At 41.4% G+C, this 24,021-nt stretch overlaps 1 protein-coding gene across 2 annotated transcripts in view; it reads left to right on the top strand.

Moving 5' to 3' along the window:
* LOC126470216 (cullin-2) overlaps positions 1-24,021 on the top strand; it is a 202,533-nt gene that overhangs the window by 99,971 nt on the left and 78,541 nt on the right. For both annotated transcript variants that reach the window (XM_050097896.1, XM_050097897.1), the window contains exon 10: positions 11,248-11,397. In XM_050097896.1, the coding sequence (XP_049953853.1) occupies positions 11,248-11,397 (150 nt within the window). The remainder of the gene's footprint in view (positions 1-11,247; positions 11,398-24,021) is intronic.

Raw genomic sequence — 24,021 nt, 5'->3', positions numbered from 1 at the left:
CCCTCTTTGGCTGAAACCATTTGGTTTATTTTTTTATTTTATTTTTTTACCTCGAAAAAGCATATGACACTACTTTGAGGTACAACATCCTTCGCCAACTTCATGAATGGGAACTACATGGACACCTGACATTTCTTATCCAATCCTTTCTTGAGGACCAGCATTTCCAACATCGCGTTGACAATGCCTTGTCTGACTGCTTTGTTCAAGAGAATGGGGTCCCCCCCAGGCAGTGTCCTCATTGTTTGCTATCGCTATCAGTGGCATTTCCTCCACAGGCAGGAGCCCTGTCAAATGCTCTGTTTGTAGATGACTTTGCAATCTTCTACTCTTATTCTGATCTTAAGACGACGAAGAGACAGCTGCAGCTGACCATTAGGAGGCTGGAAACCTTGGCCAGGACAACTGGTTTTCAATTCTCACCAGAGAAGACTACATGTGCCAATTTTAACCATGCTTATCAAAGTTTTAACCAGCCAGTGCTCGCAATGGGGGACAATATTTTATGTTTTCAAGAAACTGTGAACTTTTTGGGTTTATTATTTGACTCAAAATTAACTTGGGTCCCACACCTGAAAGACCTACGAACAAAGGACTTCCAGTCATTGAATATTTTGAAATGTCTTAGCAGAAAACGTGGGGAGATGACAGGCCCCGCCTCCTGCAGTTTTATAGGGCGTTTGTTAGATCATATTTAGCAGCATGGTCTGTGGATCACCCCGTGCTTCCTGCCTCAATATGTTAGACGCTGTCCACCATATGAGCATTCGGATATTGACTTGAGCCTTTCAGACCAGCCCAGTTCCGAGTCTGTGTGCAGATGCTGGTGAACCACCACTCTGGATTTGGTGATGTATCCTTTTGGCTAGACAGGCACTGAAAATCTCAATGTCACGACAGTCATTGGCATATAGTGCAGTCGTCCAACCCACCTTTAAATGGCTGCTCAGGAATTGGCCTCATACAACTAAGCCATTTGGGATACATGCTATAGATTGTCTCAAGGATCAGGATCTATCAGACATCAAAATACACTGCCGGGTATGGAACACATTGCCGCTTTGGTGTCTTCAGAGGCCCAGAGTGATTTTAAGCTTGACACAGTACAAGAAAACTTGTACTCCAGATTATGTTTTTACAACTCTGTTTTTGTCCATTTCAAGTACGTACCACAGTTTTATTGTTGTTTATACAGATGAATACCATGCGAGTTCTAGCACCCTTTAATATCACAGTGTCTTCTTTGTATGTTCCACTTAATGATGTTTTGGATGCAGACGCACTAACAGAACTACTCTTGGCACTCCCACACCCATTCCTCCCTGTAGGGGACTTCAGTGCATACAAGAGACTGTCCTCGGTTGTTTTGCTGTTTTCCCTGATAGGGTTTTTAAAGTGCGTCTTTCGGAACAATTTACAAATTATGATGCGGAATTATATGGCATTCCGATTCCACTGGAGAGGATTCACAGACATCAGCATAAAAGGTTTCTTGTCTGCTCCAACTTGCTTAGTGCACTACAAGCACTTCACTAAATGTATCCAGTAGACCAGCTGATCCATCTCATCCATGACTCCTTACAGCAGCACTGTGACAAGTTGGTGATCTTTTGCTGGGTACCTGGCCACACTGGGATACAGGGAAGTGACATGACCAACAAACCTGCCAAGAAAGCATGTTAGGATGGTGCTGTCCATGAATGTCCCATCCCGTTGCACGCCATCATCTCATTTTCTGACAGATGCAGCGTGTATCAGTGGGAGACTGAATGGTTGCAGGTGACAGACCTGGCCACACTGGGATCAGGGAAATGACATGGCCAACAAACCTGCCAAGAAAGCATTTTAGGATGGTGCTGTCCATTAATGTCCCATCCCGTTGCACGCTATCATCTCATTTTCTGACAGATGCATCATGCATCAGTGGGAGACTGAATGGTTGCAGGTGACAGAAAACAAACTGTAGTCACTCAAATTGACCACACAGGCATGGTGGACTTCATGTCAGCCTCACCGCTGAAAGTAGGTTCTGGTTACCAGACTGTGCATTGGACATAGCCCTTTAACACATGACTTCCTCCTCCGACAGGAGGATTCACCACTCTGTGAAGTTCATGGTGTGCCACTTTCAGTTCAGCATATTTTGGCAACGTGTGTCCTATATACTAATATAGTCTTGATGGCGATCTGCCCACCATCATTGCAGATACTGATTCCAGTGTTGCAAGAGTGGTGAAATTTTGTGAACTGTCAGGTCTCATCCCTAAATTGGTGAAGAAGGAAAGCAGACTTCAATACATTATAAACTGTTCTGCATGTGGGGACAGCCTTTATCTCCACCCTTGAGATTGGCATGCTGAATTTTCATCAGGGCTCTGATGACCATGATGTTGAGCATCCCTCACCTCAAATCACCACCACCACCACCACCACCACCACCGGCCGAGATTTCAGCCAGCATATGCCCATTTATGGGTGTTGACTGGTACATAGCGAGGAAGCTGGTGAGTGTTTCCCGATGGTCAGCTGTCATCATTATCTTGGTCATCTGCTTTTTGCAGGTATTGACCATCCGCTCAGCTTCCAAATTGGATGTGGGATGGAAAGGGGCGGTGCTGAAGTGCTCATTGTCATTGCATTTACAGGGTGTATACGACCCGGGACAACCGGGAGATCTGGGAAAAACCCGGGAAAGTTTTTATCCGGGAGAGAACTGGGAAAAACCCGGGAATTTTTTAGAACTCCAGGAATTTTTCATTGTTTTAGTTTTCAGTTAAATTTTTGTAATTTTGACTGGTAAGGACCGGTATTCTAACAAAGAATATTACTGTATCCTGCTGCAATAATACATGAATGAGAGACAAAAATAAAAATAAAACTTAAGTTGCAAAGGAAATGTCCCATATACAACAACAAAACACAGTGCTCATATAAGCATCCGCCAACAGCAAAATGTGTCAAAGGCTTTAGGAAGACTATACAGTGCTTCATAACAACAAATTCCCTCTGATGAACATTATATCACAACTGTTTACATTAGATTTGTTGTAGCAGTTACGAGTGGGCTCATGTGCAGTTGAGTCACGCATGATTAGTATCTTCTCTCACTTCTGGCTACAGAAATGTGGCTGTTGGTTGTGTAAGCAGTCGCAGCAAGCAGCTAGATGCTACTGGGAAAAATTTTATTGGTGCACCCAAGCTGCCAGATTCACCCATCCACAACAAGCCCAGATGGAGGAGTAGGAGGGAGGGGAGGGCAACCGAGGTATCTGTCCCAGATGGCAATTTCGGGGGTGGGGGTGGGGGGGGGGGAATTCATATTCTTGAGGAAAAAACCTTGTTTCACAAAGCACCTGGCATCCAGTGCATGTTGGTCTATTGATTATTCATATTATTTTTAAATGCATCCGTGTTGCTTTTTGAACACATTCTGAGTTGATTTCTGAATGAATCATAAGTTGATTTTTGAATGCGTGCATAGTGTACATGATGTCTCTGTCAGGGGAATCCTCGTCGCATCTACAAATAAACTTTCCTGCAGACAAAAGGGGACAGGGCTGTACAAGCTGAGCGGAACAAAGCCGAATGGATGAATACCAATTGCTATCTGATTATGGTGTTGACTGGGTTTGCGAATGATCAGCATTGTCATGATTACTAGTGAAACCCATAGATTCAGATTACCAAAGTGGAAATAAATGACTAACAGGAATAATAGCTAAGAAAGATTGCGTATTATGTTGTCAGTGTATCCAAGAAAATGAAATTTTGACAGAAAATTTTTGGCCAGATCACTACACAAGTAAGGGCCAGTTGTACAGTCACTGGTTAGCAGCTGCATAGTTCTATTGTGGAAGTAGTGCAGAAAACGCGTTGTACAAGCATGTAATAATGCCTAACTGGAGAATAATCGCAGGATAACTAAACTGGTGATTCTGGTAGGCTTAGCGAAGTTAACCGCTTGATCATCTGAATGAACTGTCAGTTGATGGTACCCACTTGTTAGAACACAAATTGAAAAAAATTGACATTTGCACAGGTGATCTAGGGTCTCCACTATGTTCGGTATGGGCTAAATGTCCTGTCTAGTGACTATATTCAGAGGTCAGTAATCGATGATTAAGTTGACAGGATGAAGTGTTACGTGGTAGTGTGTAATATCTTTGTCATAATTAAAATGGAAAACAGGAGAGATGTATGTAGGCACACATTCACTCATTACACAGGGCAGTACATAAATAAATTAGTGTATCATATAGCAGAGATGCTGAGTCATGATAGGCACAACAAAAAGATTCACACAATTATAGCTTTCTGCCATTAAGGCCTTTGTCAACAATACACACACACACACACACACACACACACACACACACACACACACACACACACACACACACACAACTTGCACACACGTCTGCAGTCTCAGGCAACTGAAACCACCCTGCAAGCAGCAGCACCAGTGCATGATGGGAGTGCCAACTGGGTGGGGGTAAGGAGGAGGCTGGGGTGGGGGTAGTATGGTGGGGGTTTTAGACAGTGAAGTGCTGCAATTTAGATGAAGTACAGGAGAGAAGGTGGAGAGGAGAGAATTAGTGGTAAGGAGAGAAATAAAAAGAAATTAAAAGACTGGGTGTGGTGGTGAAATGACGGCTGTGTAGTGCTGGAATTGAAACAGGGAGGTGTTGGATGGGCGAGGACAGTGACTAACGAAGGTTGAGGCCAGGAGGGTTATGTGTACGTAGGATGTATTGCAGGGAAAGTTCCCACCTGCACAATTCAGAAAAGCTGGTGTTGGTGAGAAGGATCCATACGGCACAGGCTGTGAAGCAGCCATTGAAATGAAGGATATCATGTTTGGCAGTGTGTTCAGGAACAGGGTGGTCCACTTGTTTCTTGGCCACAGTTTGTCAGTGGCCATTCATGCAGACAGCCAGCTTGTTGGTTGTCACGCCTACATAGAATGCAGCACAGTGGTTGCAGCTTAGCTTGTAAATCACATGACTGGTTTCACCAGTAGCCATGCCTTTGATGAGATAGGTGGTATTAGTGACTGGACTGGAGTAGGTGGTGACAGGAGGATGTATGGGACAGGTCTTGCATCTAGGTGCATGAGCCATGATGTAAGGGATTGGGAGCAGGGGTTGTGTAAGGATGAACGAGTATATTGTGTAGGTTCGGTGGAGGGCGGAAAAGCACTGTAGAAGGGGTGGGAAGGATAGTGGGCAGGACATTTCTCATTTCAGTTGCTCCAGTCCTGGATGGTACTGAGCTGCAAGGGAACTGCTCCTCTGTGGCCCTGACTGTGGGACTTTGGGAGGTGGTGGGAGACCGGAAAGATAAGGCACGGCAGATTTGTTTTTGTACAAGGTTGGGAGGGTAATTACGGTCAGTGAAGGCTTCAGTGAATGCTTGGTATATTCTGAGAGGGGCTGTTCCTCACTGTGGATGTGACGGCCACGGGTGGCTAGGCTGTATGGAAGTGACTTCTTGGTATGGAATGGGTGGCAGCTGTCGGAAGTGGAGGTATTGCTGATAGTTAGTAGGTTTGATATGCATGGAGGTACTGATTTAGTCATCTCTGAGGTGAGGTCAGCATCTAGGAAAGTGGCTTGTTGGGTTGAGTAGGACCAGGTGAAGCAAATGGGGGAGAAGTTGTTGAGGTTCTGGAGGAATGTGGATAGGGTGTCCTCACCTTCGATTCAGATATCAAAGATGTCTTCAATGAATCTGAACCAGGTGAGGGTTTAGGATTCTGAGTTTTTAGGAAGGATTCCTCTAGATGGCCCATGAATAGGCTGGCATAGGATGGTGCCATGCAGGTGCCCATTGCCGTACCTCAGATTTGTTTGTAGGTAATGCTTTCAAAGGAGAATTAATTTTGGGTGAGGCTATAGTTGGTCATGGCGACTAGGAAGGAGGTTGTTGCTTTGGAATCCATAGGGTGTTTGGAAAGGTAGTGTTCAATAGCAGTAAGGCCATGGGCATTAGGAATGTTAGTGTACAGGGAGGTGGCATCAATAGTGATGAGCAGGGCACAGTGTGGTAAAGGGACAGGAACTGTGGAGAGTTGGTGGAGGAAGTGTTTGGCCTTTAACATAGTGCAGCGTTTCAGCAACTGTGAATTGTTCAGAAATTAAGAAATTCAGCCTTCAGTTGCAAGGTAAAGTTTTATTAGTTTACCTAGGTTTCGATGCCAGTAATGGTATCTTTTTCAGAACCTATAAATTAACCCATACGGACATATGTTACACGTCAAAATACATCATCAATCTAATGATTTCATAATAAAGAAAATTGTGGTACTTACAAAAATTAAATTATTTTGAGGGCAAAAGGTTGGCCATGTCATAGAATAAAATTAAAACAGAATAAAGACGCATAGTCATAAGATTATGTCTGTAAAAACTAAAAACGTTAAGACAAAGATAATGGGAGCTCGCAGGCCAGGAATAAGAGTCACATGCGAGCCACAAGGAAACTAGGCGTCGCGAGCAGTTCCGCAGCAAGGCTCGGCCAGCGGCCAAGCACATGTGTGAGCGGGAGCGCTAGAGACAAGCTGTCCCAAAATTACTTACAGCAAATGTAAATTGTAAACAAATTGTGATGGGAAGCAGTCCTACAAATGGACAAACCTACTGGTACAGTACATTATACAATTTACCTGAGAACTAGCTACAAACTCAGGGCATGAAAATTTACATTCAAATATTATAATAAGAGGACGAAGCCCCTCTACAGTAACTAATAAATTAGTATGAGAAACACAAGCATGCAAAGCATAAAATATCTTGAACATAAAACAGTCAAATTAAGAAACACCTTAGCAACTAGGTATCATTATCAGTATAATACAAAATACATAGACACACAATGTACAATCGCACAGTATGTCTGTATAGGTTAATTTATAGGTTCTGAAGAAGATTCCATTATTGGCATCGAAAGGTAGGTAAACTAAATAAAATTTTACCTTGCAACTGAAGACTGAATTTCTTAATTTCTGAAATGGTTGGTATCTTTTATAGAGGAGGGTGATTCCAGGTAATAGGTTGGTGGTGTTGGTCTACGAGAGCAGAGATTCTCTCAGTGGGGGCACAGTAACCGGCCACAGTGGGGTGTCCTGGGTGGTTGGGTTTATGGACTTTAAGAAGCATGTAGAAGTTAGGGGTGAGGGGAATCATAGGAGTAAGTAGAGAGATGGACTCTGAGGAGAGGTTCTGGGATGGATCTAAGGATTTTAGTAGTGACTGGAGATCCTGCTGGGTTACTGGAGTGGTGCCACTGTGGCAGGGTTTGTAGGTGGAAATATCTGACAGCTGATGGGGTCCTTCTGCCAGGTAATCCTTGTGGTTCAAAACAATGGTGGTGGAGCCTTTGTCCGCAGGTATGGCCTCAACCTTCGTTAGTCACTGTCCTCACCCATCCAACCCCCTCCCTGTTCCCATTCCAGCACTACACAGCCGTCATTTCACCGCCACACCTAGTCTTTTAATTTCTTTTTATTTCTCTCCTTTCTGCTACTCCCTCCCCCCCCCCCCCCCCACCCCTTCTCTCCTGCCCTCCTCCTAAACTGCAGCACTTCACTGCCTGCCACCCCCACCATACTATCCCTCCCCCTCCCCACCCCAGCTTCGTCCTTACCCCCACCTAGTTGGCACTACCATCATGCACTGGTGCTGCTTTTCACAGTGTGGTTTCAGTTGCCTGAGACTGCAGACATGTGTGCCAGTTTTTTTTGTGTGTGTGTGTGTGTGTGTGTGTGTGTGTGTGTGTGTGTGTGTGTGGAGTAGCAACTTTCCTTCTCTAATATTGTTACATTCCATCCTGGATTTTCCATTCTTTGATTTAATTTAGTAATCAGTTACAGCGAAGAAGATTAAAAAATTAGGCGCAGTAAATAAAGAGAAAAACTGACACTAAGAACTAGATATGTCCTTCATATTAAGTAAAATGTCTCTCTCTAATTGATTTTACTGTACTAAATATTCTAATGCTTCCTCGATATCATCTGCGCAGTTCATAGTCACAGACATTACGCAGAGGTTTTAAAATCGGTCTAACAACTGAAAGTTGTAATGTGAATGTGTAGCTATCACTAATGTGTATCTTAAGCAACATGATGCAGGTACTAATACATTCAACAGGATTATTCACAAAAATCTGATGATAGTCTTCATAATAGAAGGGAAGGATCAAAAGAGATAGGATTATAAGAAAGAAGGAAAATAATTCTGACATTTCATTACGTTATTCTTGTGTATTAATGGTCCTAAGTGATATACTTTGAATTCATGCAGCTGGCCGGGTGGACAGATTAAGTAATTTTTTATTGCCTATGGCTCCATTACACTCAGGCTTTATCATCATAAGATGCTTGCAGAACACGATTGAAAAATGTGTGACGACGGTGGCTTTGCCTCGGTTGTACCTTCAGTTGTCTTCCATTAAATCTTGTGTTAACCATTAATTTATTTGCATGAAATTTTGTGTAATTCAGTTTGTTTATAGATATTAAACTGTTAATGAGCTTTGATGTGTGAAACACAGATTTTACACAGTAGTCTACATGTTACTTAGGCATTACACCAGTTAACAAATTTAAACTTTTTTCGTGCGTCTGGTTTGTAAATGGGTGGATTTACCTAATTGTGGGGTGCTGAATACACTGGTAAAATCAGTTTTTCTCTATGATGTCACATTTCCTAGATACACAGCAGAATAAAAAATGGTAATAGCAAAAATTGACACAATTAAGTCAAACAAAAATACACATTTGGAACATTTGAAATCAATACTGTTTTGTATGTATATATGGGCATGATGCCAATAAAATGTTCAAATTAGTTCAGAAGATATTTTCACCTTTAATTGTCTTTGGGTTATGAAAAATGCGACGACGGAGCTCTTCTTTTGTTTGCCGTTTCATCACTCTCCCTAACTAGACCCCAGCAGTAGTCACCCATCATCGAAGGGTTCCAATGGCCTTGGTAACAGTGTTCCATGGTAAGAACGTCTTGGCGAAAGCATTCACCATGCTCATCACTTACGGCTCCCAAATTTTCCGGGAAGAAATCAAGGTGATACTGTAGAAAGTGAATTTTAAGCGACATTCTACCCTCTATGTTCTTATAGTTGTCCAACAGATCATTCACAATGGTAACGTAGTTTTTGTCTTTTCTGTGACCCAAGAAGTCCTTCACAATTGCTTTAAAAGATGACCAAGCAGCTAATTGGATATCTGGTAATTTGGTATCAAAGGTTGGATCAGTCAGCAATTTTCTTGTTTGTGGTCCAACAAATATACCCTCTTTCAGATTTGCCTCACTTAATTTGGGAAACTTTGCTTTTAAGTGATTGAAGGCCTCACCTTCTTTATCCAGAGCTTTTACAGAGTTGTTGACAAAGCCCAACTTGATATGAAGGGGAGGCAAAATGATTTTTTTGGTCTCAACCAATGAGGTATTGTTCACATGTACGTTTCCAGGGACGTATGACTTCCTTGTTGGCCATTCCTTGACTTTATAGTGGTTCTTGGTGTCACGGGTGTCGCAGAGGCACAAAAAGCAGCAGCATTTCATGAATCCAGCTGGTAAAGCTGTAAGGAGTGCAACAACTTTTAAATTACAGCAAAGCTGCCATTCATGATCCTTATATTTGATTGCCTCTAGCAGTAAAGCCATGGTTTCACAAGTTCCTTTCATGTCTACTGCGTAAACCAAAGGTACCGATGGAAATGCATTGCCATTAAGCAGTAGTACTGCTTTCAAGCTGGTTTTACTGGAGTCAATAAAGAGTCGCCACTCCTGCGGATTATGTTGTACACATAGCTGCATCATCAGACCATTGACATTTCTACATACACACATTGAATTCTGCATATCAAAATAGTGAGCAAAGGAAGCGCCTCTTGATCTGAAACAGGAAATATTTGTCCCTGGAGCTAGAAGGTTCCATTGTTGCAGTTTCGGCCCCAAGAGTTCAGCATACTGTTTCAGAAGTCTTAGATCATGAACCAAATCATTGAATTCCTTTTGACTGAAGAGCTGAGGCGAAGTATCATGATATTGAGAGCAGTACTCTTCTATATGTTCAATACTTTCTGATTCACTTGACATGGTGCCTGGTTCCGTGGCTTTCAAGTTACAGACAGGAGCAGGCAACCCCTCATCATGGGGCACAGGCAAATGCACTGAAGATACATTTGGGTACATGTCTAGTTTTGCTTGAATGTCCCAAAATATTTGTAAGACAGAAGTAACAGTGTGAATAATGGTCATTAGGGTCACACCACACTATCGGAACAGCGAATGGCATGGCTTGGCGTTTTCCTTTCGACGACTTGGTTAAGGTTGTAGTGCAAGCAATGCAGGCAATATGAGGTGCAAAACTTTTATCTTGATCACCAACAGGACAATCAAAATACAATTTATATGTCTTCTTAACCAAATCAGTGATTGATGTTCTTTGGGCTTTTAGAGTGAATTTCCCACACATATAACAAAAGTTGTCGGGGTGGTTTAGACAGCAACGAGATTTACTAGTTGCCATTTTTCTTAGTGCAAACTATTTGTGTTTAAAACGTACACTATCTTTCACAAGAAACACTCACTGAGTATCTCTTTCTCACCACTGGATTGCCACATCAACCATTTACTGACAATTTGTAGATCTTCTAGCTCTTCTCTGCAAAACAAAAACAAACAATTAAACATCAAAACAGAAGAACAGCACAAAGCAAAATACTGAACACAAAAAAACCTTTAAAACCTCAAAAATTGTATGTGCCAGGACAGTTTGAAAGGTATATTCGGATTCTACACACCAAAATACATACTAGTTGATGTATCACATCCCAGATGCAAAGTGGCTGTCACCTAGTGTTATTTTACACACATTGTAAGCAGTTTTTATATGATGCTCAATGTTAATTTATTGTGAAGCTAATACATCTTCAGGCAACATGCAGCTTTTCATAGCTTCTAAATCAAAATCTGTAATTATTATAGCATGGTTAGTTGGATGGTTTCGATCATTATGCTTCATATTGCTCATAAAAAGGGACTACTTTTACACTATAAACCAGTACTGTAGTTCTAGAGCGTTGTTTCTCTTAACTGTAGTGCGTAAATGAGTAAGCTCAGTTCCTGAAAGTGAGGTTGTAAACGTGCATGAAAAGAATTTATTTTCAACGTAGGGAGAACTGTGCTGCATCGCTAATATATCCTTTCTTTTGGTCTGTTTCAGCAAGCTTGTGGTTATGAATTCACAAACAAACTTCATCGCATGTTTACAGATATATCAGTTTCATCTGATTTCACTAACAAATTCAATGACTTTCTGAAAAGTACATATGGATGTGACTTGGGGTTCAATTTTTCCATGTATGTCCTGCAGGTAAGGATGACAGTTATCTATGACGATATAGATCTCAACGTAGTATCAGTAAAACATAAGTGTTCCTATTTTAGTGGCTACAGAAGTTATACTTTTTCTATACAAAAGGGGTAACTGATTATTTGAAAGTGTATACTATAGTCATAACTTTCACATTGCACAAATAAAAGTTTGTAATAAAAATTGGTTTGTTGTTAATCTTAAGATGTGTATGTATGCTCTATTTGTGGGTTATGTTGTACCATGATAGTTAATGAATTTGCCGTCATTTTAATGTACATGTGTGTTTCATTTGCAAATCCATTAGTATGTACACTTGACAGCACAAAAAGTTGCAGTGTCTCAAATAAATTTGAATTTCTACCATATTACACAGGAGTGAGTCACATCACGGAGTGTACAGTACTGCTTATAAAAATAAAAAATGTTTGTAATTTTGAGTATAATTGAGGAGTTTTTCCCTCAGCACAAACCATACATCCTCAAATGAGCAAAGTGGCTGGATTCAAAGTGAGGTGATTTGGGTGTCTGACTTTGTATTGTGTATTGTCAGTGGCTATTATAGTATGAATGGTGCAATGGCAGACATAACTCGCCAGTGAAAGTACGAATTAAAAAATGCCTTCAGTCACAAGTTTTTGTGTTTTATTAAATACACGATGCATTTTGGATCCTGTGGGTCCATCATCAAGTGTAACTTGCCTTAATACGAGGGCTATCCACAAAGCACATTACATTTTGGAATTAAAAATAAATAAAGTATTGGAAATTTTTTTATTATATACAGATGAAAGCCACACTTAAATACTACTTTTCTACATAGTTGCCATTTAAATTAAGGCACTTATCGTAGCGATGGACGAGCTTGGAAATTCCTTCGTCGTAAAATTCGGCCACCTGCGCCTTCAACCACGTGGTTACCTCTTCTTGAAGCTGTGCGTCGTCATCAAAACGCTGCGTAGCCAACCACTTCTTCATTGCTGGGAATAAGTGGAAGTCGCTCGGTGCCAGGTCGGGACTGTACGGCGGATGAGGAAACAACTCCCACTTAAAAGATTCGAGAACTTCACGAGTGGCATTTGCCGTGTGTGCCCGGGCGTTGTCGTGAATCAGCAAGATCTTTGAGCCCAACTTTCCCCTCCGCTTGTTTTGTATTGCTCTTCTGAGGTTGTGCAGAGTTTGGCAATACCTTTGAGAGTTTATTGTAGTACCTCTTTCCAGGAAATCCACAAAAATCACACCTTTTCTGTCTCAAAAGAGGTAACCACGTGGTTGAAGGCGCAGGTGACTGAATTTTACGACGACGGAATTTCCAAGCTCATCCATTGCTACGATAAGTGCCTTAATTTAAATGGCAACTACGTAGAAAAGTAGTATTTAAGTGTGGCTTTCATCTGTATATAATAAAAAAAATTTCCAATACTTTATTTATTTTTAATTCCAAAACATAATGTACTTTGTGGATAGCCCTCGTACATGATTTTTTTTTTTTTCTATTGAATGAGGTGAAATGCATATTTCAGTCGGGAAAAGGTTTGATGTTAGCTTATGAATTTCATAAGTCAAATGTGGAAAATATGTGCAAAATATTGGAAAAAATGAACAGTGTAAACTTGCCACATAATCCAGGAAAAGTGTTTTTAACATTTTAGCACCATCATACATTCTTTCCCCCAATCCTTTTCATACATATAACTGCACTCAAGAGGCACATTTGCATACACGTGTGTAATTACTTCACAGATGTTGTTGTAGATGATGTGATCAAAGATGAATTTATTCATAGTGCCAGATATCTAATTATTAAACAATTGACAAATGCAAAAAAGCTCACCATATTAGGCTGCTCATGAGCGCAACAGAAAACTGCCATGATGTGCAGAGATAATGTTTGATGTAATAAATTACTCCAGAATGGTATTCTAGTTTGGTAAGGTGATCATACTTGGATCCTCTAAATGTGTGCATACATGGTTTAGGTCACAAGGCCTTAGTTTTTGAAAAAATCACAGTCAACAGTTATCACCTTCGAGCACTTTACTACTTTGAGCTGGAGAGTTGGAGCACTGATTAGAGATTTACTTACAGACAAGGATGTCGTGGGTTCAAAATTCTGTGCTTTAAGTCATCTTTCATTTTTTGTACTATAACTTAAAGGATAATTGAAAAATGTAAGTAAATAATACACTATCTGGTCAGAAGTACCTAGACACCCCTAGTCAGAAGTACTTAGATACCCCTATGTAATCTAGAATTGACCACAAGATGTCACAAGAGGCCGACCCACCAGTGTAAAAGGAGGAGGGGAGTATTGTATTATCAATAGAGAATCAGTAATGGCAGAATGGGTTGGTTGGAAGTTGAACGTGGATTAGTCATTTGATGTCACCTGATTAACCGATCCATTAGGGACATTTCAGCCCGTGTTAATCTGCCCAAATTGACTGTTGGTGATGTGATAGTGAAACTGATACAAAAAGAAGTGACCACATCGAAACCAAGACCAGATACCTCGTGTACTGACAGACAGGGACCATTGAGCATTGCGGAGGATGGTTGTAAAAAATAGCATAAAATCAGCAGAAGGAATCACTTGTGACTTCCAGTGTGCTACCTGCAGTCCATCTAACACAGATACTGTGTATAAGGAGTTAAAAAGAAATAGGATATAATGGTCGAGCAGCTCCTCATAAGCCACTCATTTCTGTAGTCGTGGTAAGCGATGCTTGAGGTAGTGTAAAGAGTGATGCCATGGGACAGTGGATGACTGGAAACAAGTGATTTGTAGTGATGAGTTATGCTATACCATCTGGCAATCTGTTGGAAGCGTTAAAGTTTGGCGAACGCCTTTAGAACATTACCTGCAATCATGCGTAATGCCAGCAATGTGATATGCGGAGGTCATGTTACAGTATGAGGGCACTCAACACTAAATATGGATGGATAAGAGCATATGTTACAGCAGTGTGCACTGCATATAGTGAAGCAACAGTTTGAGATGATGATTGATTGTATCAGCATGACAGTGCTCCCTGTCATAAAGCAGCATCTTTGAGGCAATTGCTTATGGACAATAACATTCCTGAAATGGACTGGCTTGCCCTTAGTCTCAACCTGAACCCAATGGAACACCGTTGGCAAGAGTTACAATGTCGACTCCGCTCCAGACCCCAGCGTCCAATGTCATTACCTTCTCTGGTTTTTGTTCTTAAGGAAGAATGGGCTGCTTTTCCTCATGAAACATTCAGACACCTAATTGAAAACATCCCCAGCAGAGTCCAAGCCATCATAAAGTCGAAGGATGGGCAGTCCCTATATTTGTGTCCCCAGACACTTTTGATGAGATAGTGTACTTGACCTGTAATGTCACTTGTAATTCATCAGCACCTCAGTGGTGACGAATGAGCACTACCACCATTACTACCCTCTTTGATGATGATGATGATGATGATGATGATGATATCATCCTCTGTAGATTGACTGAGTTTAAAGAGGGACTAACTAATATGCAGATTCTGCTACGGTAGTTGTTGAAGGGCTTGCGTACTACCATTTTGATAGTGAAACTGTTTTCCTGTAGCTTTTCTCATTAATAGCTCTATACTTTGTTTTACCCTTGTTGTAATGTATCAAGAACAAATTTCAACCTTTCAGCAGAGTGTGTGGTGATTTGAAACTTACAATTGGGGTGTAAGTTGTACTTAACAGCATAGTTCACTCAACAGAGCACTTGCACATGAAAGGAAAGGGAGCCAGGTTGAGTCCTGGTCCAGTACACAGTTTTAATCTGCCAGGAAATACCAAACAGATATACAATTCACTGTAGAATGGAAATTCATTCTAGGTACTATCCCCAAGCCTTTGTCTAAGCCATTTCTCCACTATATCCTTTCTTCCAGAAGTGCCAGTCCTTCAAAGTAGGCTGGAGAATTTCTGTGAAGTCTTGGTCTGACACACACTTTTAATCGACCAGGAAGTTGTGAAGTAGCTGCGGTTCCTGTAGCAGTTTATTTACACCGACTGTATACCATGGAGGGCCGCTCCCATCAAAAACTGTTCTGCTGAGTACCTATCTATCCAGTGCTTGGTCAGTTATCTTTCTAAACTTGGTGTAGTTTCCTTTGTACTTTGGTAATCATTCTTGCTACAGTTGCCTCATGGTCAATGATACTAGTTTCAACCTGAAAATCGTAAAATAAAGTCAGATCTATTTGTTGCCATCAGAACTGATATACATTGAGGTGATATAAGTCACGGAATACCTCCTAATATTGTGTGGGACCTCCTTTTGCCTGGTATAGCATAGCAACTCGATGTGGCATGGACTAAACAAGTTGTTGGAAGTCCCCTGCAGAAATATTGAACAATGCTACCTCTATAGCTGTCCACAATTGCAGAAGTGTTGCCAGTTCAGGATTTTGTGCGTGAACTGACCTCTCAGTTATGTCCCATAAATGTTCAATGGAATTCATGTAGGGTGATCTGGGTAGCTAAATTATTCACTCAAACTGTCCAGAATGTTCTTCAAACCAATCGCGAACACTTGTGGACTGGTAACATGGCACATTATCGTCCCTAAAAATTCCATTGCTGTTTGGGAACAGGAAGTCCACGAAGAGCTGCAAATGGTCTCTAAATAGCCAAAATAAGCATTTCCAGTCAATACTTGGTTCCATGTAATGTAAACACAGCCTGCACCTTTATGGAGCCACCACCAGCTTACACAGTACTTTGTTTACAACTTGGGTCCATGGCTTTTTAAGGTCTGCACCATACTCAAACCCTACCATCAGCTCTTACCAGCTGAAATTGGGACTCATCTGACAAGGCCATGGCTTTCCAGTTGCCTAGCATCCAACTTATATGGTTACAAACCCAAGAGAGACACTGCAGGTGATGTCATTAACGAAGGCACTGTGTCAGTTGTCTGCTGTTGTAGTCCGTTAACACCACATTTCACCCCACTATCCTAACAGATGTGATTGTCGTATGTCCCACATTGATTTCTGTGATTATTTCACACAATGTTGCTTGTCTGTTAGCACTGACAACTCTACGAAAACGCCATTGCTCTTGGTCGTTGAGTGAACACCATCGGCCACTGCATTGTCCATGGTGAGAGGTAACGCCTGAAATTTGGTATTCTCAGCATTCTCTTGGCACTATGGATCTCTAAATATTTAATTTCTTTCTTCAGTTTCTGAAATGGAATGGCCCATGTGTCTAGCTCCAAGTACCATTCCACATTCAAAGTATGTTAATTCCCGTCATGTGGCCATAATCACATCGGAAACCTATTCCCATGGATCACCTGAGGTGAAATGACAGCTCCACCAGTGCACTGCTTTTATACCTTATGTACGCAATACTACCGCCACCTGTATATGTGCATATTGGTATCCCATGACTTTCGTCATCTCAATATTTCTGTTGTGAGTGAACTAGTGTTATTTTGCAAGATGTCTTGTCACACACACTGTCTGCAAAATTGTAATTGCAGCAACTGATAGCTGGACAATTAAAGTTTCCTCCAGTGACAACAGTATTGTTGGAGACCACATGTACTGGCAAGCTGGGATTTTATAAGTAGCTTTCATTTACGTCTGGGAGTGAGTCTGGGGATCAATAGAGGGATCCAACCTTAAATTATCATCATTTTATCTGTTTTTTATGCTTGCTCTTGATACTGAGTCTTGCCCAAATCTCACTTGCAGCTTCAGTTTTTATCTTGGTGGATTTGTTTGTTGTCTACTGTGACAAATATACCACCTCCATTTCGGATTAGCCTATCCTTCTTATGCAGATTCAGATTTCAGCTGTGTGTCAGTAGGATTTTCATAGTCTCATTGGGGGGTGGGGGAGGTGCAGCTTTTTTTTTTTTTTAGCTTATACTGATACTTCTATGCCTCGTACAGCTATCGTTACATGGACTGGATGAAGTCTTGCCAAATTTAAAATAAATCAATAAAAATGTATACTCACACAGTCAGCTACGTGGGTATTGGCCTCTGCTGTGTAGTGCACACCTAGTCCATGTAAGAGGACTCTACAGTTCTTTGTCCTATTGCACAAGTTCAGTAAGTTACAGTCTAACTTGTCGCAGAATCTTCAGCGTCTCTTGTTCAAGCCTTCTGCATGAGGACCACTATCAGTTCAGGCTTCATATCTGCTAAACACCATTATATGGCAACATTGATGGTTTTCATATGAAATAACATAAAAAATAGAAAGATGTGATTCATTTGACATTAATTCTCTCTCTCTCTCTCTCTCTCTCTCTCTCTCTCTCTCTCTCTCTCTCCCTCCCCCTCCCCCTCCCCCTCCCCCTCCCCCTCCCCCCTCCCTCTCCCCCCTCCCTTCCCCTTTCCCCCTCCACCTCTCTCTCTCCCCCCCTCCCCCCTTTCTCTCTCTCTCTCTCTCTCTCTCTCTCTCTCTCTCTCTCTCACACGCCCCCCCCCCACACACACAGAGAGAGAGAGAGAGAGAGAGAGAGAGAGAGAGAGAGAGAGAGAGAGAGAATCTTGCTGTAAAACATTCTTAGTAATTAAGTACTGGATGTTCTTCTGTGTCCATTCATGAACTTTGGTTTGTAGCCGAAGGAGTCTCTCGAACTATGGCTTTGTCAGTTCTGTGATGGTCTTGGCTGCAGATTTGTAAGCTTGCGTTGTCAGGTGGGAAGTTGTAGGAAGCTGCTACTCAGGTAAGAGACTACTTGTGGAGTGCATATGGGTTTTTTTTAGGCTAGGTGGTAGTTTGAAACTCGCAGCTAAACACTCGCCTGTCAGTATGCAGATGGGGGCATCAGAGCACATTCCGGGTAAATACACTTAGACTGTCAGAATTTTGTCAATAAATTATTCAAGTATTTGTGACAGAGTTCCTGAGTTCCTGATACTTCTATGCCTCGTACAGCTATCGTTACATGGACTGGGTGAAGTCTTGCCAAATTTAAAATAAATCAATAAAAATGTATACTCACACAGTCAGCTACGTGGGTATTGGCCTCTGCTGTGTAGTGCACACCTAGTCCATGTAGTGCAAATTATTCTTGGGACTGAGAGCTGGTTGAAACTCGAAGTCTAAAGCTCTGAGATATTTAGCCAGTCACAGAACATAAGTCAGAAAGACAGATTATACGCCATAGGATGGGGAGTGTTCATTGCAGTTGACAAAAATATTCTCTCTATTAAGGTCAAAATTAAGTGTGACAATGAAGTTATCTGGTCTCATACAACAGGTATAGGTGAAACCAAGTTAATTGTTGGATGTTTTTACTGGCCACTCGTTTCTGCTAAGGCAGTTCTGGAATGTCTCAAAGAAAGTCTATGGTCAGTAGCTTGTAAATACCCATGTCATTCAATACTGGTTGGAAGCAACTTCAACCTACCCAGTGTAGACTGGGACGTCTATGGATTCATAGCTGGGGATACAGACAGACAGTCTTGTGAAGTACTTTTGAACACATTTTCTGAAAACACTCTTGAGAAGCTAGTTGGACAGCCCGCACGCATTGGAAACATCTTTGACCTTGTAGCTACATACATTATAGATGGCATCAGTGTGGAGACAAGGATTAGTGATCATGATGTCATCACAGCGACCGGGATTATGAAAGCTAATATATCGATCAAAAAGGTTAGGTGAGTGTTTTTGCTAGAAAGAGGAGAAGCAGTTGTTAGCATCTCACTTAGTTCCAGTAAGATGGACGTAGAGGAATTATGGGCAAAATTTAAACAGATTGTAAATCATGCTCTAGACAAGTATGTGTCTAGTAAGTGGTTTTTTCTTTTCTTTTCTTTTTTTTCTCTCTTTAAAGCATACAACTACTGTGCACAAAGCATACAACAACTACCACCATTGTACTTTAGCAAAAGATCTGACTGAGAACCGGAGAAAATTGTGGTCCTACATAAAATTGCTAAGCGAGTCAATGCTTCCATCGAGTCATTGGTTCACCGGTTTGGTGTGACAATTGAAGATTACAAAACAAAAGCCAGATTTTTAAATTCCACATTTAAGAAGTTATTCATGTACGAGAATCCTACAGACACACTGTTGTCTGGCCATGAGACCGAGTGATAAGCATCCATGTTGTAGAGAAACAACTGAAACAATTGAAAAAAATAAGTCACCATGTCTGGACAGAATCTCAGTCTGATTGTACGAAGTGTACTCTATGGCATTGGCTCCCTTAACCTAGCTTGTATTTACCACAAATCTCTCATCCAGTGTAAAATCCCAAGTGTGTGGAAAAAAGTGCAGGTGATTCCTGTGTATAAGAAGGGTAACAGAATGGACCTGCAAATTACATACCAATGTTGTTAAGATCAGTTTGCTGCAGAATTCTTGAACATATTCTCAGTTTAAATATAATAAATTTCTGTGGGACCAAAAAGTATCTGTCCATGAATCTGCATGGTTTTAGAAAGCACTGCTAGTGTGAAACTCAGTGTGCCCTTTTCTCATATGATGTACTGCAAATTATGGATGAAAGGTAACAGGATGGATTCCATATTTCTAGATTTCCAAAACATTTGACATGTGCCCCACTGCAAAGGTATGAGCATAAGGAAAAGGTTTGCAAATATGTGAGTGGCTCAAAGACGTCTCAAGTAATAGAAACTGGTATATTGTCTGTGACAATGAGTGTTCATCAGAGAAAAGGGTATCATCCCATATTGCCCCAGGAAAGTGTGCGAGGACCGCTGTTATTTTCTGTACGCAAATGATCTGGCAGGCAGAGTTAGCAGCAATCTGCAGTTGTTTGCTGATGGTGCTGTGACGTATCGGAAGGTGTCGAAGTTAAGTGACAAAATTTGTAGTGGGTGCAATGAATAGCAGCTAGCTCGAAATGTAGAAAAATTTAAGTTAATGTGGACACATAGGAACATCACAATGTTTAAATATCCAGGTGTAACACTGCAAAGTGATATGAAATGGAATGAGCATGTGAGGATTGTGGTAGGGAAGACAAATGGTCAACTTCAGTTTACTGGGAGAATTTTGGGAAAGTGTGGTTTCTCTGTAAAAGAGACATAGAGGATGCTAGCACAACCAGTTCTTGAGTGCCGCTCGAGTGTGTGTGATCCGCATCAGGTCAGGTTAAAGGAGATCCCACCATATGAGAAGTGCCTTTGTTTTAATGATGTCCATCCCAAATCCACTCTCTCCCCTATTTATCAGTATTGCAAACTCTTCTTTGAACTTTTTTGATGTACTCTGTTAATCCTATCTGAAATCTGCTTTCAGAGGAGAGGAAGATGGAGTGATTCTGCTGGGTACCAGGGTGCGTGTTTCATAGATGAAACAGCGAAGGATGAGTGCATACAAGATTCTGTGGCACAGTGCGATATCCCCTTACTTGCAATCATCTTGCTGCTGAGGCACCTAGCCATTTATTAATGGAAGTGAAAGTAGCTCAGATCAAGTCACCTCACTGTTGAGACATCTGACCATGTGTTGAAGGAGGGAGAGTGGCTCAGATTGATGAACAAACTTTGTTCAGTGAAGTCAGTGTGGCATACTTCCCATTCACCAATGGTGGGAGATGAAGTGATTCTAAGTTGCCTCCTGAAAGAGCACTGTCCTGTGTCACGTATGTGGTACTTGTGCTATACAGATATATGGGCCGTGAACAGTTTACCAGCTGATGTGTGTTCAGCTATGGATTTTGTCTTTTGGTATTTACTTTTAAACATTTTAACTACACACTAGTCTCAAAATATTTTAGGAATGGCAATAGTGTGCTAATCATATCACAACCATCACATTCACCCGTCGTTGTCCCTTTATCACCTGCCACTCTACTAGTCACTGTTAATAACAACTCTTTCTACTTCATCTACAGTGCCCATTGTCTTGCTGCAGTTGAACACTCCTCTCTCAACTATTGGCTAGTGCCAAACCCATGACTATGTCCTTGGTAACCATGACTAAATATATCCTCATGTATCACTACTCTTTTGCAGGAATCACCAACTACTGCACAACACTGCTATGGATGGATACTTATGTGGTGCTTTCCTATACCAAACTTTTCATATGCCATCTGGAGGTAGAATTTATAGCTACCAAAAGGTCTAAATCTCTCTCCTCATTGAGAGTCATTCATTACATCTTGAACTTCACCCTCCTCATTTGTTTCCATGGTTCAGTGAGCAATCTTACTGGGAGTTGACCTCCACCTTCCATCTGCTGTAATAGGAACCTCTGTCTACATCAATCCTAAAATTCACAAATAACAACTCCATTTCAACTGCTACCCCAATTCCACAGCAAAAAGTCCCATATATCCTGGCAGCTTGTTGACAACACATTAGCAGTGACAAGCAGTCCGCCTAATGTGCTTAAGATCTCTCCAAGGCCTTTGCCTACTGAAATTACCCTCCCAATCTTGTCCAGAAACAGATCTCCCATGCCTTATCTTCACATGCAAATGGTAATCCTCACACACCTGATGAACCACCATGAAGAGGAACCATCCTTAAACTCTCTGGTCCAAGACTAGAATAACTGAACTACCTTTTCCCCAGAGCTTCCACTAAACATTCAAATGTGGATTATTCTTCCAATAAGCCTCCCCTCCGCTGTTCCTAGAGTGGTATTTTGCCACCCATGCATCCGACACAGCATCCTTGTTTCTCTTGTTCAAGTTTGTGTTCTTTCTCTGCTGAACTTTGATGGCACACTAAACATAATTGTGAAGTGGAAACATGAAGGAACGTCTGAGCATTGGGGAGGGTGATTGCATAAAATCATGTGAAATGCGCCACCCCACGAGTTCAAATGTGCTACTAGCAGTCTAGCTCGCACAATGTCAGTGCACAAGAATGGGATACAATGGCTGACTGTTCCTCATAAGCCATACATTTCTGTAGCCACTGCTAAGCGATATTTGGAGTGGTGTAAAGTGTGATGCCATTGGACAGTGAATGACTGGAAACAAGTGATTCAGAGTGATGAATCAGGTTATACCGTGTGGCAATCTGATGAAAGGGTTTGGGTTTTGTGAATGGCTGTAGAATATTATCTGCTATCATGTGTAGTTCCAGCAGTAAAATACAGAGGGGTGGCATTATGGTAAGGGGGTGTTCTTCATGGTTGGGGTGTGGACCCCTTATTCCGCTTAAAAACTAAATGTTGAAGGATATTAACATGATTGTATCAGCATGACAGTGGACATTATCATAAAGCAGCAACTGTGAGGCAATGATTTGTGGACAACAACAATACTGAAATGGACGAATGTTGACTTCACTCCAGACTCCAGCATCCAACATTAAAGTGTCCCCTCCAGAGTGTAAACTATCACAAAGGTGAAGGATATCAAAATCAGAGAACCACAGGAATTTTGATATATTGATTTCTACCTAAACTGCTCAAGAAATACTTGTTGGTTATTATTAAAACACAGTTACTTGCAGAGGTCTAGTATGGGCTGTAATTATCGTATGGAAGTGAAACTTGGTGGACAGCCTAATGTGTTGCAGCAGAATTAATTTATATGAGACAAAAATTAGTTCCAGTTTTGGTCACTAGGTGTGAATCTGGAACTGTACGGCGTCTTGTCAACATCTCTGGTGCTCATATTGAACATATTGTGTAAGCGACTGGTAATAATATCAACAACAGTATGCCTTTTCACTTGGTTGATCTTTTCTGCCCATGTCCCGTTCCTGATCCATTACATACGGAAACATTTCTATACATCTTTCTTGCATTCACAGCACCAGATTTGCACCTGGTGGCCAAAATTGGAACTAATTTCTTTCCACCTTAAATAGATTCCGCAGTAATGCGTTAGAATATCTACCAAGTTTCACTACCACACAATAATTACAGCCCACACTGGACCTCTGAGAGTTGTTGCACTTTAATTACATCCACCTGGTATTTTAGGCCACCCGTAAATCTGCAAACATTTGTGGGCTTAAATGCAAAGGCAAAAGGACAAACATACCACAGGCTATTTGATTTTGTTGATTCCTGCCTGGAGGAAGGTGTTCATGAGGTGTGTGTTGGATGCATGTGCTTTATCATCTTGAATGCTTGAAACTAGTTTGGAGGATAGTGTCCTCATAGAGCACAGCCCTCAAATTACCCTTGACTTGTATGTGAGGCCTCCAGCTTCCATTACATAATACACACCCAAAACATGATTGGCCCACCGGAACCCTTGGGAAGGCATGTATTTGTACCTGGCAGCCTCCTTACTCTTAATGCATCAAACAAATCTGGTGCTCGTTGATGAAGAAAAACCTGCTGCCATTGATCCCAGTTCTGTTCCACATCTTCCCATGCCCACATTATTTGCATATCAAGCTGCTGGAGAGTTTGTACTGTTCTTTGTAATGGAAGCTCAGAGGCTAGATTGATAGTGTGGGGATGATTGCGTACTGTCTTGCTAGACACATTCTTCCAGTTGCCCCCAAACAAGCAGCAAGCACTTCTTTTGCATTCTCCTCAGCATACTAATAAGCCGTAATTTGTGGGTAGTGGTTGTCAGCTGGTGTTTTTTACGAAGATCAATCATTATTTTAAAAAATCTTCAAAGTTTTGTGCCTTATGATAGTGGTTGACCATTCAAATGATGTGTTAAAGTGTACGCCAATTCAGCAGGCAACT

The sequence above is a fragment of the Schistocerca serialis genome, chromosome 3 (assembly GCF_023864345.2).
Source record: "Schistocerca serialis cubense isolate TAMUIC-IGC-003099 chromosome 3, iqSchSeri2.2, whole genome shotgun sequence".
Lineage (NCBI taxonomy): Eukaryota > Metazoa > Arthropoda > Insecta > Orthoptera > Acrididae > Schistocerca > Schistocerca serialis.
Note: the sequence above shows the minus strand (reverse complement) of the source record. Positions and strands in the feature narration are given on the sequence as shown.